At 36.2% G+C, this 19,250-nt stretch overlaps 2 protein-coding genes across 2 annotated transcripts in view; both read right to left on the bottom strand.

Annotated features, from left to right (window-relative positions):
• LOC116178399 (protein pinocchio-like) overlaps nucleotides 1–19,250 on the bottom strand; it is a 104,360-nt gene that overhangs the window by 75,024 nt on the left and 10,086 nt on the right. Inside the window, exon 2 of the mRNA XM_031497892.1 lies at nucleotides 13,889–14,012. Coding sequence (XP_031353752.1) covers nucleotides 13,889–14,012 — 124 coding nt within the window. The remainder of the gene's footprint in view (nucleotides 1–13,888; nucleotides 14,013–19,250) is intronic.
• On the bottom strand, nucleotides 1,450–2,703 carry LOC116178395 (regulator of microtubule dynamics protein 1-like). The gene has a single exon (XM_031497888.1). It carries the CDS (start codon nucleotides 2,466–2,468, stop codon nucleotides 1,617–1,619), a length of 852 nt encoding a protein of 283 aa, XP_031353748.1. The 5' UTR covers nucleotides 2,469–2,703; the 3' UTR covers nucleotides 1,450–1,616.

Raw genomic sequence — 19,250 nt, 5'->3', positions numbered from 1 at the left:
CTCGAGGATAACGGACGTGTCGTTTACTACAGGTTCTCAAATGTTTGAGGTCAAAGTTCCATAGGACAGTTCTCTCCCCGGACGCACCTTAAATGACCCCCTTACATTTATTTACGGTATATCAAATAAAATGAAAGGATACAGTCTAACAAAGGAACTGAATCATTTTCAGTTATATCCAAGATTGCATATCGGCAATAGCCCTTGGAAGATTGATAGAAAATCAGAACTGAAAGTTTTAAAACTTCTGCTTTTACGTCAAATTTAAGTACTAAGGTAATTAAAGTGGACATTTTTCTTACTAACTTAACTACTTAACTTTTCCTTGATAAATAATGCAATGGTTTGTTTTTTCCTTTACTAGACGTCGTCTAGTATAAAAACAGTTACGTCAATCGTCGCAGCACCCATTGCAAAAGTGGTCGCCTGTGAGGTTTACACCAAATTATAGTATTATATTTTTATCTCTATCTCGCCCATGCGAAGAAAAAGACATACGTTTTGCAGTGGGCGGCTACCTGCGACTGTTTTTATACTAGACGACATCTAGCGATGTTGAACCGGATTCTCGTTATCTAGTAATAAATTCAATGACTAAAAAAGCAAAATGCAAAATTTTATACAATTTGATTCATTTTTTGATTTTTCAAACAGGTTAAAGTAAATGCCCGAGCCTAAAGTAAACGGTACTGTTCTGAATACAAAAAAATAGTTAGCTTAAACACCAGTACGATGACGATATCCCTGGTTTGTTCACTTGCGAAATACAGATTGATCTGGGGTCTCGTATAATGAGAGGCAAATTACGAAATCCGACGTTAAACGCCAATGTCGTATACAAATATTATATGCGAACAATTCACCGCTGACGTCCGAAAAATAAAAACATGAAATGTGATAAGGCCTTGAATATTAAGATGACTTGACTTAAACTTCGGGCTTCGAATTTTACGTTGTTGTCCGGATTCGCAACAATACCCTCTATTTCGCAATTCAACTTTATTTAATGGTACACAATTTTTTTGTGCGTCCGCTATTGTTCGCATTCACTGTAATACGCGTAAATTATCCCTTGTAACTGACGATCACCAAAAACTATAATGTGCGCGTTGAAACATATGTTTCACACGTATTCCGAAAATAAAAGAAGCTTTCGATTATTAGGGTGTCACACGAATATATAAAACCATCCTGCACTCATTTTATATCAAAGTCACTCTTCTAAGCGTGAATTAAAACACACCACACGGTAATATACAGGTGGTTAACTTGACGTCGCTCGCGGCTCAGCGCAAATTCTATCGCAAAATATAGCACCACCCTGCAGTAATTTACGGGGAGTTGATCTAACTACGCTCGCGGCTTAAAGCGAATTCTTCGAACTAATTTCCCACTATTTTATTTTTTATATTGACAACCAGCCTTTGACACAAATCTTTTCCACCGATCAACTAACTGCACACAACCAATCGGATTCGTCGACGGCACCCTTTTGGTGCTGTATTAGTATTAGCAATTATCCCAGTACGAGAAATACGACGGGGGTGTTCCACCGAGAGCCATGAATGAGAAAAGAAGGGAAGAGTTGGCACCACGATTTAATAAACATTACAATGTTAGTCACTTGGCGAATTTTGTTCCAAAAGTGGTTTATTCAGCCTTCTGGCAGCAACAACGCATTCGGTTTCAAAACGTGTTCGAGGAGTACAGTTAGATGCGACACTAAGGTAATACCTCGCCCTGCAGAAGTCGTTCAGATAAAAACTGGTACATCCCAACAGGTACAGGTTGGGTATGTAAAATCTCGGCTTCGTCGTTTCCGCCTTCACAAAGTAAGCGTGCGCTTCGTCGTAGGTGGACGTGGGGCAGGCGGCGAATAGCAAACTGCAAATTTTCCTTTGGAACCACGTCATGTTGCTCAACGCAAAACACCAGTGCCCCAACATGTAATAAACGGTCACGTCGTTCGGGTTTAGTTCGGCCGCTTTCAGCAGATGAATTTTGACCATTCCGTAGGAGTGAATGCGCGAGACCGTGCCTTCGGCGCCGCTCTTCGCGTCGATTATGATCGCCGCCCACTTGTGAATGTTCGCGTTGTTCGGACACAGTTCGAGGGCCCTTCGTATCAGCTCGTATCCTTCGCTGATCATCTCGTTGCGAACGACCTTGGAGAGTGAGTTATTGCTGGACATTTTGAAAAGCGCGCGGCACAGTCTCCAGTGCACCTCGGCGTCCTCCCGAAATTTCAACCTGTTCAGCAGCTCGTAAACCTCCATGTACTTCTCGTTCGAAAACAATTCGTCCGCGTCCTCGATTACTTCGGGCAGTGATTGGCGCAACCAGTAACGATTCGCCTTGCATTTTTTTTCGCAGAAGGGGTTGCAATTCTTAAGGAATGACAGAAGGGCCAGGATTTGAAATTGTACGAGAATATTTTGATTGTTTTGCTTACCAGTTTTAGAAATCATGGTTAGATTGGACGACAGCTTGTGACATGATATGAGCTCACTATGTTTTATTGCTCTTTGTGGGTCTTTGTATCTCACCTCATTTTTATAAAACGCTTTTGTTGCATCTTCCCATCTTCAAAAAATCACACAATGGCCGTGTTCCTCTTCACATCCCTCCTATTTCTTTGTAAAACGACGACAGTATTCCAGTTGTCATATTGTCTGACAGATACTCCGTGTACTGTGAAATGTGTATTTACAATAGAAATCACTGAAACAAAGTTTGTCTTCACCGTTTGGACAGGGGCAACATTTTTGGTTTTCACATTAGAAAAAATTGGAAACCATTAACACCTAACCGGAGGTCGGGTGTTCGAACCTGGGCTGAGGTAAAAATTTTTCATCTGTGTCAGAGATGGGAATTTCCTTAGATCAGTTTCGAGTATTCTGCCGGCTACTCCGAATTAGGTTTTCCTAATTCGTCAGGTATACAGGATGTTTCGAATGTCGCGCACACGGACTGTGGGATGGTGTTATACAACGAAAACTGAATAAAAAGTTCCTTTACCAGTTTTTGATCAGACCGGCACTTTTTTTTCGACGTGCTGAAGCTTGTTTACTAGCGGACGACGGACATTTTGAACAACTGTTGTAATTACGTACTTCCTCGTCATAATTATAGTTTATTTTGAACCTTCTTTTGTTTTTAAAAATGTGTTATTATTAAGTTTAACCAGTGACGCAGCGTACGGGGGGGGGGGGGGAGATTTTTAAAACCGCGGTAGCTCGAAAAATAGCGATCTGATGGAAAACTGGTAGAGGAACTTTTTGTTCAGTTTTTGTCGTATAACACCATCCCATAGCCCGTGTGCGCGAATTTCGAAACACCCTGTATACCTACCGGAGTAGTATAGAACAACTTAAGACCATCTGCAGGGGCACCTTTAAAAAGCATTATGCGGGTCACTCTGCAAATAGCCTGTTTATGCGTGTTTATAAAAAAACAACAAATTCAGTTATGCACAGCGTAGATTACGGAGTGGTTAAGACAACGATTCTGGTTTGGCGAAGACGATGCTATCGACGAATGGTTTCACGTTGTGCTACAAATTGGTTCGACGAAAATGGCGTGCTGCTTCTTAACAGACACGCTCTTATTATTGATGGTAGTACGACGACATCTTTTCTTCTTCGGTTGCATTAATTCTAATTTCGGCGGCTCATGCGCCACACATAACAAGTGAGAATATACACAAGGACGGGCAAAATAGTTATATACAGAGCGTGCTAGGATAATTTCTTTCACAGGAATAAACTAAAGGATAATAATTCTAGTATATACATATAGCACACACAATTAGTAATATATTATAGAAAAGTGATGAAAATACACTGTACATTTAAACATCTCAACTGCCTTCTTAGTTAAAAGAAGTGTTGGTTTATAATGATTGTTGAATAATCTGCCGTTTTCAAAATAAGTAACCGGGGCCAGGTAAAACAGTTATCGGATCCATCCTCATTTTTTTTAAATCGAACACCATGTATATTTTAATCTAAACAAATTGCATAGTGAATTCTCTTTTCAAAAATATAACACTAAAAAATTACAAAAAATTGATTCAAAAAGATCAAATTGAAAAATTCAAAAATATTTTTGAAACTGGTGTTATATTTTTGAAAAGAAAATTTAATATCGTATCTTTTGATATTAAAATATAGGATAATATATGATGTTCCATTAAAAAAAATGCGGTTAGTCCGATAACCTTTTTACCCGACCCCGTATACTTATTTCGAAAAGGTCAGATTATTTAACAATCACTCTTCTACCTAAGAAAATGAAATGGACATTTTTTATTTTCCCTCGTAGCTTAAGCGAGCGAATATTTTGATTTTAATTTTAAGTTTCACCCAAAAGGACCAAATGACACCTATGACAGTTTCAAAAATGGGACACCCTGTACAAATGCACATCTCAACTGCATCGGTGAGGGATGGATTCATTCTTCCTTGTTTATAATTAACAATATTAAGTTTTGCACAAGAGATACGAAGGAAAATTTAAAAAGGCGCCAACTGCAAATTGACCCTGTATTATATTTTCTTATTTAAAAGAACAGAAAAGTTAGGAAAAAAGGTTATCGGACCTGATCTCATTTTTTAAGTGTAACACCCTATAGATTTCAATGTCAACAAATTGCATATTAAATTCTCTTTTCAAAAATTAAAATTAAAAAATGCAATATTGATTCAAAAAGAATACAACAAATTTTTCAAAAAAATAAAAAATTCAACATTTTTGAGATTTTAGTGAATTTTGTTTAATCATTTGAATATTTTTTTATTTATTTAAATTATTTTGAATATTTCTTTAATTTTGTTGAATCACTTCAGCCTTTTATTAAATATCATCACTGGTGTGTTTATTTTTGAAAAAAGAATTTAAAAAATGTCAATTTCAAAAAGACCCAATATTTTTTTAATTTAAAATTTTATTTATTACAAACGTTTCTCTATGACGATAGACTGAATAAGCCGTTTTCAAAATAAGTATAGGGGGTCAGGTAAAAAGATATCGAATCTAACCTAATTTTTTTTAATCGACCACTGTACATTTTAATCTAAACAAATTGTATATTAAATCCTCTTTTTGAAAATATAACATTAAAAAATGCAATATTGATTCAAAAAGATTAAAGAAAGATTTTCGAAAAAAAATTGAACAATATTTTTGAAATTTTATTGTATTTTTTGAATCATGTGAATCTCTTTTTAATTTTTTACATCTTTTTTAATAATTTTGAATATTTTTGTCGCTGAATCACTTGAGTCTTTTATTGCATATCATCCCTGGTGTGTTTATTTTTGAAAAGAGAATTTAAAAAATATCAATTTCAAAAGGACCTTATAGTTTTTTAATTTAAAAAAATGTTTATTACAAACGTTTCTTTATAATGATAGATTGAATATCTGCCTTTCAAAATAAGTATACGGGGGTCATTTTTTTAAAGGGACACACGATACATTGTGAACCTTTTTTATCTTTGTTTAAATCTTTTTTTAACTTTTATTAATATCATTCTCGAGTGTTATATTTTTGAAAAGAGAATTTAATATCATATTTTTCAGATTAAAATATGCAAGATGTTCTATTTAAAAAATGAGGTTAGGTCCAATGACTTTTTTACCTGACCCAGTATACTTATTTACAAAAACATATAGTCAAAGTACCACTCCAAAATGGACAATTTTTTTATCTTCCCTCGTATCTCTTACGCGAGCAAATATTTTCAAATTTTAATTAAGTGCAGTGGCGTCCCCAAAGTTTTTCTTGAATACAAGTGCTTGAGGGCTCCAAGTATCATCGGTTTTACTGTTTTAGGCCTTCTTATAATGAAAAATCAGATCTGAAAAATGAATAACCATTTTTGACAACTTGAAGACACGTTTTTTTGATTTTTTTATATTCACCACAGCACCCTCCCATCATTATGGTGAATATTGGAAAATCCAATCAAACACCAAATCACTAGTGGGTATATTTTTGAATGTAAAAGACCAAAATCAGCATCACATCTATCCGCATTTTTTTGGGAGGGTTCCGAGGAAGATTTATATCTATAATTACAGACAAACATCACCTAATTTGTTTATTGTCAAACAGGTTCAATTCAAGGTTGATGCGAATTTCAAAAAAAGCCCGTGTGACATTCGCCCTATTTTAACCCCAAACCTCATGTCGGGTTTGTGTTAGGTCACTTGGTCGATATTGATTCTGCCCCAATTGGAGCTCAATTTCATTCTCAATACGTTTTTCCCTACAAAGTAATGGCATACAGATTCACAGAACTAGTTTACATACTTGTATTATAATACCCAATTAGTAAAACCCGTAATTTTTGTAAATTGTGTCACATCACCCAATTGTAAAAGTGAAGGTGCCCCTTTAATTTTAAAACCTCGGCGAGCGTCCTTACTTAGGATCAGGTTGGAAAGGTTATTGCCACCGCAAGTGTGTTAAAAAAATATCGCTCTGAGACAGGAAGTTGACGGATTATTTAATTAATAAGAAGTGTTTATTGTAAACACTAGACGTACTTACCTTTGGCTGTTTTTTTTTCCTAACAAGTTTTACGTGGTGAGGTAATTCCCCGTAAATTACGCAGCGTCCGGTTCAAGGAATGAATTAGGATAATTATTTATTCTTCTGTGATTAGAACCGCTCGAAACTAATACAAAAACAAAAAGGCCTTGTTAATGAAGTAAAAAGCCCCTATCTTGACAAATGGGACCACAACCAAATGGGCCATATGTTGGATTGGTCACTGGTTTGCACGTTTTACCATGAACATTGGTGAAAAGTAACGATTTTGACAAATCCTATACATTCTAAAATACTTGTGTGCCAAATCTGATACCCATTGAGCTGCTTGGGAAAGGCCGACTCAAAATCTATTTACCATCAAAAATTGATCATTATCAATGCTACTTATCCAAATATTATTCATTAGTTACATGCACTTAGTGTGCCATAAGTACCTAAAAATTACATGTCATGAATTCAGATCAATATACATTCAGTGATCGCGTGAAAGTTTTAAGGTTGCACAGGAATCTCAAAATTCAATTAGTAAGATAAATTCAGATGTTGAACTTGGATCGTACATACCTATCCGTACTAAAATAAATAGCTAGGCGCCAAGTCGGTTATGCAATCGCGAGAGCCGATCTTATCTAATATCCCTACTCCCTACTTATACATACAGAACAATACCACACATCATTTCCATTTTTTTGTCAAAATCACAGATACAGGAAAGTACTCAACTTTGGAATCACAAGCGCAATTAGCCAGGAAAAATTAAATTAATTTTTTCCCTAAAGACGCTTCTATAAAAGATAAATACATCAAATAAAAAAGTTAATACCAAGAGGAGGGGGTGGGGGACGTAAACAGAGACGTGTTGAGCCCATACTGAAAGGAGAAGGAGGAATAAGTAAGAGCGTATATCTTTAAAATCATGCGGAACTCACTGCTCCCTTCTGAACCAGACCAGATACGGTTGCTACCACTTATTGAAGAAAATGCCTATAAAGGCACTAGTATTCTTGTCCTTAATTGAGCATGCCGCCATTGAAGCACCACTGCTCTATTAGAATAGTGTCATGAATGAAATCTTTCACATCGACCCACTGTAACGGGAGCTCCATAGACCGTTTAAATTTGTTACAGTGTATGGGGTATTATAAGGTATACAGGGTGTTTCCATTAAAGGATTGATCATTACTAAACTTTACCACAGATATACACAAACAACAGGCTACTCTTATGCATTTCATGGGTAACACAGCGGCCATATTGCATCGAAATTCAAATCGTCAAATACAATTGAAGTGTATGCAACACACAATACATAACCATAAACATGTAGCAGAAACTCGATGTAACATGGCCGCCGATCTCAACAACCAATCAAAAATTAAACGTTCGATTGTCGCCACTGTCTCATATAAAATCACTGTATTTAAGTAATCAGTGGCTTTATACTAACAGTGTGGCCATCTCGGTGGCCATGCGGTGGTCAAGTTTTATATTGGCTGCGCCTTGTTTTCTCCAGATTTCAATGTAACCAATGGGAGTCTGTATATTTAAATTTAAAGTTGTCAACCGATGACGTGATGCTCAAACAAGTTTAAAATTCGTTCGCCAAATGAGAATCACTGTATTTAAGTATACAGTGTATGATGGTTGGGAAATCCGCCATGTTTCAACCATCTACACAGGATTGGTAGAAATTAACCTGGAAACCAAGGTGACGAAGGTATCGTTCTGGAAACAATTGTGGCCATATTATTGTAACCATAGCAAATTCAACCAATTCGCTTAAAGCAATCTGTTCAATGATAAATATGAAAAAAAAAACATGGCGGACACGAAGCATATAGCCACACTGTCTTTATGCAGTCACTGTATTTAGGTATACTTAAAAGCGCTCTCTATTGAACAACAGTATAAACATGTCCAGGTAAGCACGAAATTGCATATTTTGTTTGAAGTAATTTTGATATTCCTGAAAAAATCCACCTATGAGAAGTACTTAGAATAGATTTTGTATTGTATTTATTGATAAGAACTAAAACCCAACACAGGATATTTTTATTTTGCTCCATTGATTGAGAAGATTGCATTTAATATCAGTGATACCATTCCTTTGGTTGAATTAAAATTTTCAGAGGTTGTATGTATATGTTGTACAGAAGAATGTACAAATAATCCATGATGATAAAGATAAAATATTTAGGTACGGATCAAACTTAGCGTGGACACGTGATTACGAAATAGGCATCACATTTTTAGCGCATTTTTTAAGAATTAAAAAAAAATGTGCTATTGTTTGCGTTTTGTCCGTCCGTCCGGACCCACTTCTGTCGTTTTGAACTACTTCTAGGTGAATGGTCCTAGAGTCCTGGAATTTTTTGCAGTAGGTAGCCTATACCTTGAAGGTGTGCAAGACGGCCATCAAATTTCGCTGTCTAAAAGGGCCCCCTCCCCCCACAAATCTCAACGAAAGGAATTGTTTTCTACAAACTACTTCCTTTCTTTCTATCCTCTTATCAAAGTACGGGATGAAGGGGGAGGGGGGGAGAGTAGAACTAGTTTTATCCTTCATGGTACTCTAATGAAAGATCTCAACAAAAGGAATTAATTTCTACCAATCATAGCCCTCCTCCTCGACCTCTTTTCGTGATCGGGTATATTCCCTTATACCTCAAGAACGGATTGTCGGAAGAGGGTACTTACAAAGGGCGATTGAGAAGTCTGCAAGACATACATCCATTGGTGATGTCAAAACAAAAGCTATTTAGGTTAAAAAAAATGCGCTATATCTGCACAAGAGTTGTGCACAATTTATACTTGTTTGTATTTCTCTTTATGAATCATACCCATATTTTGTATCCAGCTACAAGTGAAGAAAAATGGAAATTGATCACCTTTGCTTTTAATATATTCAATCAACTATTACAACTAGCATTAGTTCTTAGGCGGAGATAAGAGGCCAATAACTCCCGCAACATTTTTATTACTGAGCTGGCCGTGGATAAATTAAAAATTAACTCTCACATTAAAACTCTTGCCCGTGCCCAACAAGGTTCAATTTTATTTTATACAAGCCTTCGACTCTTGTTACCGCAGTTATACGTCCATTCTAGCAAATACCAACCATTTTCACCCTAATAAGTAATAAAAAATGTATTCCAAGTTGTGAGTAATTCTCAGTTTGTTTCTTCTTCTTGAAATAGTCAACGCTCTAAGTTGTGTAACAAAAGTTAATAAACAAATATAAAAGGGGTCCTTACAAAATTAATTCGTGATTAAGAACTGTTTTGATAGATTAAAACCATGAAAGGAGATTAATAGGGAGAATAGTTTTTTTGGGCTTTCGGTTTTGAGCCGTCGAAGAGCTCAGGTCGAATTTGGATTGGAACCACGGGAGTGTCACCTAAAGTGGTTCGGGGATGAAATTTTGTCGGGCATTTTGTTTCTTGAGCGTTAAAATTCGCGCGAGTTTTCCGCAATGTGTTAAGTATGTTCTTTCTGATGTTGTTAAACATTTTTCAAACATTCCTACTCCAAAATGGTATACGCCTAAATTGGCGTGCACAAAATTTGGTATTTGGAAAAAAATTTCAACAAAAATCGACTGCTACTCTTGGACCGATAACGAAAAAAATAGTCAGATTTAAGCACTATTCCGAATCGCAAAACGCACGTCAGCAAAATTACTACTGTACTAAAATCGATCTGGGCAGGTGTGACACATTTAGCCACCCACATTCAAAAATACTTAGCGATTTACACAATGGAATAACTTTTTTAAAAAGGTCGCATGCAAAAGCTGTTTCAGTTTGGTTCTTAAATCCAAGTGTATTATGGAATCTAACCATTTTTGTTGCCTGGTCACGAATTGATGTTGGAATTCTTTTCGAATTTTCAAAAAATATTTTGGATTTGTTATTTTCATGTAGCAAAACCGCCAATTCCTAAATTTCCTAGAGATCGGAATATTTTGCGCTCTCGATTAGGAATTTTTTAAAAATATTTGTGAAATTGGAAATAAACCCAAAATCAGGTAAGGCTACTATAGTTCTATATTTCTGTTATAGCTTCTAAGCAAAAAATCAGAAGAATCTTTTGAAGAGTGAGCTTCATGCTTCATAAATGAATCGCAGAACATCAAAAAGCGAGTCAAAAAGTATATAGGTATCCCAATCTGCCGAAACGCATCTATTTCTAGTTTATGCCCTTTCAGAAAAGTCAATCGTTTACCATTCTTTCGGCATCCAGTCTCAAAACAACTCACAACATACAACAAAAAAACATGTAGAAGCATCTTGGTTGGATTCAAGTCATGGTTTTAGGAAGAAATCTCGTGGGAAAAAGGTTGTGGAGCTGAGACAGAACCTCAGGGCTCATTTCAAGTTCAAATTTAAACTTTGCTTTTGAGAAAAAGGGTCGGTTGGGGCATGTATCCCTTCACAACACTTACGTTCGTGTATACGAGAGTAATTGTTTATAAATAAAGAAACTGATGACCAGCACACTTAGAATCGTATTTGAAAATTGTGACGTGTATAGGTAATGCAAACACAACAAGTGGATGGATAGAGAATAGTTACTCATATTGCGTGCTGTAGATCAGTGACCGTCCATTGACACATTTACTTATATAGCTGTAGGTAGACGAATGAGGCGAAGAATAGAAAAATGAAGAATGCTACACCACAAGATCTTGCAATGTTACGTCTAGGGGTAATAAAACTGTTTCTTTTATAAACTTATCGAGCAGTGTCAGGTCTGCACGTGCCTTAGATAATTACAAAGTCTGCCGTAGATCAGTGACCGCCATTGACAATGCACTCTTGAAGGCTTTGGCACTTATCTTTTGCTGCAGTTGCTGTCTAGGTAAAATGAAACTTCACACACTTTCCTATTTAGTCTTTACTTACGTTGCTTTCAATACCTAATCATATTTTTATGCTAAACGGAAAATTGTGAAAGGAACGCCATGAGAATTGTGAAAAATTTTTGATACTTAATGCCTAAAGGATATCGGTGCCCGAAATTTTCTTCTCACCAAAACCCTCGAATGGAATTATTCAATTGTACGTCCTCCTAAAAAAACCCTCGTCTTTAAACAATAGGTACAATGTCATGGCGTGATCGCACAGAATAGGAATTTGAGTTCTTAGGAAGTTGACCCCCCATTTTTAAATGTTGCAAATTGTAATTAGTTCTGATGCCCCCCCCCCCCCCCGCTATAAAGTTCTATAGCTGTTAAGAAGTCTTAAAAAAATGCCAACAATTAAATCAATTTTTAAAATCTTGGGAGCCAACATCACGCCCTCCCCCAATTGCATCAACAGTGAAGTTTTAAGAGTTCTGCGCGAGTAATCAATGCAAAAGCGACCTATTATAGTTTACCAAATATACACTTCACACCAAAATCTTATAATGAATAGGTGCATAACACAGGGTCATTAGAAGTATCTCAGGAACGGTTTGGGATTTCGATTCGGGACCCATTACCTTTTTTGAATAATCGATCAAAAGGAATCATTTCAAAATATTTTCAAGATGTCAGAACGATACCGGAACTTTCTTATTTCAAATGGCACTATTTTTTCTGATGACTTTGTCAATATGATTCTATGTCTAACTGACATGGTTTCGAAGTTATTTGACATTTTTTCACGGTTTCAGAGGTTCAGTAAATTAGCCATATCACTGTTATCGGACTACTTAGCAAAATGCTTTTCTCATGAATTGACAGCTAAAAGTCCACGCTATCAAAATAATGTTATTGGTGTGATTTTTAAATGTGATTAAAAAATAATACCAATAAGCATTCAAAGTTTAACAATCGGTTTTTGGTCAAAAATTCGACATTTTCAAATGGAAACCATATCTTTACTATGCACCAATGAAAAGATAATAGAAAGAGATAAATGGAACCATATCTTTACTATGCACCAATGAAAAAAGAGATAAAAAGGGTAAAAAATGTTTTTGGAAAATTGAAAACAAACATTTCCACTTTCGAAAAATTTTGCAAGTACATTTTTTTGCCCATTTGCTCTTGCCATTAATGCATGTCCACTTAAAAACATCGCCCTGTATAGTGTGATCCTGAACTGTGGCCAGAACTCCAAAATGTTAGCACAAAATGTTCCCAATTATATTTCTTATTTAAAATTTAAATAATAAATTAAAGTAAGGTGGGTTGACTACGTGTTGAAAGGTATGCATTTCAATAATCTGACGATTTAAGCGTGACGTGAGGGAACGGGAAGGTCACAAATTTGCAAAAAAAACGTTACCTCGACATCCTCGAGCGCCTTGGATTTTTTTATTTCGAAAGAAATTATGCTAGAATAACAGAAGTAATATAAAGTAGTTCAGGAAATGAAGGTTTTGTTTTACCCTGGAACAAATCGTCAATCAAGTTTAGTGTGTCTGAGACTGAGTGCCCCTAGTCAACGACATGAGTCATCTAAAAATCGTGTCGGCGTTGAGGGCATTAGGCGAAGTGTCTCGGCCCCATCTTGAGGTACTACCCGGAACTCGAATCGAACTTAAAAATTCTAACCAGAAACAGTGCTGAATATTTCTTTATCACTAGCAATTCGAAAAAACCTCTTATTTTGAGCCCAGTTTCCAACTCATGTTGGTAGCCGCTATTATGGCCACTTTCTCCGTCCGTCCGTCCGAGGCCTTCATGATTCCTACAGTTTTGAAGAGATGTAGTTTGGTCTGTTTGCATTCAGTAGTTTATAGCTCTGGCACCTCAACCAAGAAAAATCTTGACATACATACAATACATACAACTTTCTCATTTATACAGATTTTATTTGACATTTTAACCAAAGCTTTTTCTTCTAGTAAATGCAAGAATATCGCATATTTTAAACATCCTTCAGTTTCTTATTTATTAGAAAGAACTAGTTGTGCCGGCTTTAGGGAATCCCGTTTTTTTTCCGTACCCCGATTCTTTTTTCACCGTTCCCGTGGGAACCTTGGGAAGTTTTTTCGGAGTACACCTTGAGGTCTTCGAAGAAGCCTACCATTTTAACTAAAACTGTGCTAAGCCGTAACCGACAATGAAATCGCGACAACAAATCGTGTCATGTAAACAGTACTGACTGATTTATTGCAACAATAAATTGGACAATCACATCGCGTAGCCGAGAACGTAGCGTGTAAACTACCCTTAACAGTTTCCAATGGAAATTCATAGGGGTGGTTTGTTTTTAAGGGCTAAACATTTTCAATTCATCATGTCAATTCTTTATTTTTTGTAAACTTTTTAATTGCTGTATTGATTGAAGTTTGGAATGATTTACATTACAATTTACAATATTAGGCCACCACTTACCTTTGCAAAAAATTGGAATAGAGGGAGTATGATGGTCAAAGTCCGGATCGTCGTCATCAAATAAAATGTCCTCCTCGTACTCCGTATATCCCTCAATATTCGCATTGCTCCGCACTCTAAGCATCTGAAAAATTAAACTGAGCATTAGTTGGGAGTATAAGGCGAATAAAGTTATCAGGTAATTGTATGGTATTGAAATTTGTACAGTTTTCTTAGCATGTCCTCTTCCGTCTAAAGAACTTTCATTTACCATTTACCATCGTGGGCAAAAGTCGCAGTAAGTAATTTCCCTTTTGGAAGCCATATTGAACCGATAGCCAAAAGACCATTAAGTAATTAATTACAGCCAATACGCAATAAGCGACGGTCTACATCAAATAGTAAACGTAAACAGAGGAGGGTAGGGGGAGGCAATGTAACAATAGCCTCCTCTCCGCCCCTTCAATTAATCCAGTAACCAAATGTTTACGGTACTTTCTAAATATTTTTCTCCTGGAGTTGTATCGTTCTCCAGGAGAAAAATATTTAGAAGGCGGTATTTTTCTCTTGGAGTTATATTTTTTATTTTATTTTGCCTTTATTTTTGAGTGGGCGGGGTTTCAGTCAAGGCTGCTCTACCAACCCAACCCACTATACATTTAAAAATATCCATGCCCGAACCCGGATTCGAACCAGGGACCCTTAGTACCACAGCTCAGCTTTAACTGAACTGCGCCGCACGGGCCGCCTCCAGGAGAAAAATATTTAGAAGGTACCGTCAAACATTCTCTCCCCTTACCCTTACATCCATTACTTCTTCTGTTGCTCCAACTTCCATTACCTGCGACTTCTTATGGTTTATTCTCAATCCAGTCGTTACAACAGTTCATTCAATTCCCGACTGAATCCTTGCCTATAACTCTTCCTCCTATTCCAGACCATTCAATCCACCTTCTGCTTCGTGTACAAATTACTGATAAATCTTCTTTCTCTCCAATCCCTTGTTCCTTAAAATTTCTAACATTTTCTCGTATTCACACAATCGAATGCCTTTTCCAGACCTACTAGGCGCAGACTTACAGTTCTTTCTCGTTCTATATATCTTTCTCCAATTGTTTTTACTACTGCGATTGCATTCCCGGCTCCCAAACCCTTTCGGAATCCAACCTGATCTTTCCCCCACTGCCTCCTCCATTATCCTCCGTAACTCCTATCCAACATCCGCAACAAAATTTGAGCAGCATTAGCCGATGGTTCTGTGTTCCTCAAATTTGTTTGTTCCGTTCGGTATCATAACGGTTCTACGAAAGTCTTCGGGCCACACTCCACTCTCGTAAATCTCATTACACAACTCCCCCAGTATCCTCATTTCTTCTTCCTCTGAAACCTCTTTATTAAGTTTAGGTACCTGTAGCCCATCTATCTCAGCACCCTCAGAATTCTTCGTATCTCTGATACCACCTTTATTTCTGACATCAAAATACTCCCACCCTTATCTTCTTCTGATTCTTTCTTTATATTTATTCCTTCAAGGTTCTCATTAGCAGTCTTTGCTCCCTCGCCCATTTAGTTTCTCCTCTTAATTCATTATTCAGTCGTCGGTATTTCTTTCTTCCCTTTGTCGTTTATACTTCCTCTTTTCTTCAATCTTTCTACTCATTTGTTTCGTAGCTCTTTTTCCTCATCCATAGCCCACCTCCTTCTCAGCCACTTTAGTTTATCATAATCTTCGTGCTCTTTTATTTGTCTTCTGCAGATTGCAACTTCCCGTTTCATTTCAATTCCCATTGCCTTCCTATATTTATTCTTTATCTATCTCTCTTAATTACATATCCCATTCCTTTTCAATTTTATATCCAACTCGGCCAACAAAAGAACATGGTCACTATTAATATCTGCACCTGGCATCTTTAAACAATTTCTGTATTTCTCTTCAATCATGATGAAATCAATCTGCTTTCGACGTCTGTAGAATTTCCAGGTGTAAAGTTTCCTTTTATGATGTTCGAACCAGTGTTGGCAATGGCTATCTTTCTTTCCTTGCAGAATTCTGTTAGACGTACACTCCTTTCAGTCTTTGCTCCCAATCCATAATCTCCAACGACGCTGTCCACTCTGCAATACTAGGGTTCCAGCTCCGCATCACTATTTTGCAACACCGTCTCCCTACTTTCTCCGTCCTATTTTCTCATACAATTCATGCTTTGGTCATTGAAATAATGCTCTTGGTCTTTTTCTCAACGATCTTGGCGCATAAATAACGATTTTGACATGTTTTGATCAAAATCCATGTGGTTGCCAGAAATGCATCAAATTTATGTCTTGGGCATATACTTGAAAAACTGTCATTTACTATACCAATGTATTCTACCAGGCATTTAGACACCTTCACTTATCCTACTCCAAAATCCAATCTTCTTCGTAGAACTCCATCTTTAATAATGGCATGTAATTATAATATGAATTGTCAGAACTGTGACATTAATTATAATTCATTATCGAATGTTTTAAGTTCTATTTTTAATTAACATAATTTTGTAATTATTATTTTGCCTTCGTTCATAGAATTGCTTTCTACTTTGCAACATTAATTATATTCCATTTATCTTTTTTTTTATTTTACTTTTTTATAATAATTTAATAATAATGTATGTATACGCTTCTATATTTACTTTTATGATTGTTCATTTATGGATTACCTACTAAGAATCTGTTGAACAATAAATATTACTGATTACTGATTTTATTCCTATGCATAATCACGATCCTGTGTATTACTTTCGTAAAATTAAAGCCGGTTTGCGCAGATTTGCTATAGCTGGGGACATTTTTGTTTTGCATTAATTACGGAGTCAACTGTACCAATGAAACGACCTGTTTCCATATTTCTAAAGGGAGTAGCAATTTTACCAACGTCAAATTTTTCATTTGTATAAAGTAATGGTCGATTATTTTTAGGAATTTACAGAATATATTTTATTTGAAAAAATTTTGATATTCTTAAAGGAATCGACCCGAGAAAATTATTAGCACGAGACAGATTTTGTATTTATTCATAACAATCGAATCCAAACAAAGGATTTGGGTTAATTTCAGGTATATTATTCCTTCGATTTTTATTACGTATAGAAAAATAACAGTTTAGATAAGTATCAAATTTTAGACCTATACCGCAGAGAAGAGTTATATAATTGTTACACATCTAAGAATCATAGGGAATAATCTAGCTAAAGTCCGAACTCGATACATGACCTAGGACTAGGGAATGAAATATGTTGATTTCTATTATATTGAGCCCGCAGTTTTTCCTGTTTCCGATTCATTCGAAGTCCTATAACTTTTGTTCCTGTTGAACCAGCTTCCTGAAAATCAATAGCGAAGTGGATGCAATTATTCAAGAAAATCAACAGTTGAACTAGATGAAGAAGGGAACTTCAATTTTACCTGAACAAAAGGCAAAGTTAATGCACGTTTTATAATTTCACAATTTTAAAGCTGATGACTACAGTTTTGGTTGCCAACTTTTTTCCCTGTAACCCATGTAATTACCCCAAAAGCAATAGGAATTGGATTATGATTTGGAAATACAACCTAATCGACACTGAACGAATCAAATTAACAAGCAATTCAAAAAAGGTACAAACTTCACCACCTTCAAACGTAATTTATTTCTAGAAACTGTTTAAAACCTCGTTAAACTACAAAATTAAGACTTAATGTAAAAGTGAGCCACTTGGCCAATCAAACAACTGGTTAATTAAACGAACAAAGGCGACTACACCGAATGCGTGATAATTAACAACTGAAAACGTCAATAGCATTTAATTGCACACGTGCGTCATGGTTTTGATTCAATATCGAAATGAAAAAAAGAGTCGCCAAGGTTAATTTCGAAAAAACCCTCAGTCTGATACTAATTAGCATGAAATGGGATGTTCAAGAATCCAATTTCCGAAGCATTTAAAATTACATCAGCATTCAAAACAAGTTCATGTAATTGATCAAGAAACGACGCGACGAAGTGACGTTTGAGATGATCAGGTACCTGATGCCATTTTGCGTCAATCTTAAATTGACGACAAAAACCGTTAGGTATCACGCAAGTGGATTTGTAGGTCTGCGTTGTTTATCATACTATTACGCATAAAATACATATTGATTGTACTATTTTTGGAAGTCGATAACAGCGACAGGTACCTACACAATACATTTATCACAGATACATATAGTAATTTATACGTAAATGAATTGAGACAGAGTTAAGGAGGGATTGTTTGGGTCGACCTTCAATTAAAATTTTTGAATTACAGATTCCATTGTAAAAATGGTACGTGGTTGCTCTGTTGGTAACCAGCAGTCAATTAAATAAGGTTACGCTTTTCCCTCGTTAAAATGTAAATTCTTAACTCCAACACGTTAACTTTTCGAAAAACCTTTTGGATGGAAAGATGACAATCGTTAAAACTTCTTGAATGCCCCCTGGTACTTTACCATTTGTATCAGCACACGCGGCCATTTGCGAGCAAATGCTTCCTTGTACTTCATTGGTCGCACTAATGATCGGACTGATGGACACCGCTAGTGCTGCTTGGTGCCTTTTTCTTGGAGAAATGGAGATCGTCAATGGTTTTAGAACAAAATGTAAAAATAATTCATTAATAGTCGCATATTCGGGACTCTAACCGGAACTCTAAAATTCCGCCGGAAAATGTTTTGAAACAATTTTCTTCGGGAAACGGCTATCCAATTCTTTATGCAGAATTTCAATGCGAAATGCCAGATATCCCACCTTACTCATGTGAAGTTGTAGCTTGGAAGTGGGCAATACGACAGCAATAAACTTAATTACATGCTGAGTAACACTGACGACATTTAGATGACCAGGTCCATTTTCCGTCGAAAACCTGAATCAGTTTTAATTTCGCGCGTCTGACTTCCGCTATTGTTCGTGTTACGCAATATTTTTAACTTTATTTAATCACATATGAATTTAGTTCACATTTTTAGCGCATTTTCCAACGAAGTTAGGTGCGCTATTACAGCCACTTTCTCTGTCCGTCCGTCTGTCCGAGGTCTTAACTACTACAGTTTTCAAGATATTTAGTTCGTTCTTTTTGCATTCGGTAGTGTATAGCTCTGGCACCTGCGCTAAAGAAAATCTTTACGATTAAACTGTGCAATGTTACCTTTCTTATTTATTAATATATTTTGTTGAAATTTTAACCACAGATACTTCTAATAAAGGTGAACATATCGCATATAGTAAAAATCAGATTCAACTTCGGCCGCTTCGCGCAGATGCCGAAGAACAGGGATTTTCGAGGCGAAGTTTGACAGAAGTTTGAGTTTTTCTCGCTGTTTATTTTCTTTCTTTTTGTTTTGA

Source organism: Photinus pyralis, unplaced genomic scaffold (genome assembly GCF_008802855.1).
Source record: "Photinus pyralis isolate 1611_PpyrPB1 unplaced genomic scaffold, Ppyr1.3 Ppyr1.4_LG8, whole genome shotgun sequence".
Lineage (NCBI taxonomy): Eukaryota > Metazoa > Arthropoda > Insecta > Coleoptera > Lampyridae > Photinus > Photinus pyralis.
Note: the sequence above shows the minus strand (reverse complement) of the source record. Positions and strands in the feature narration are given on the sequence as shown.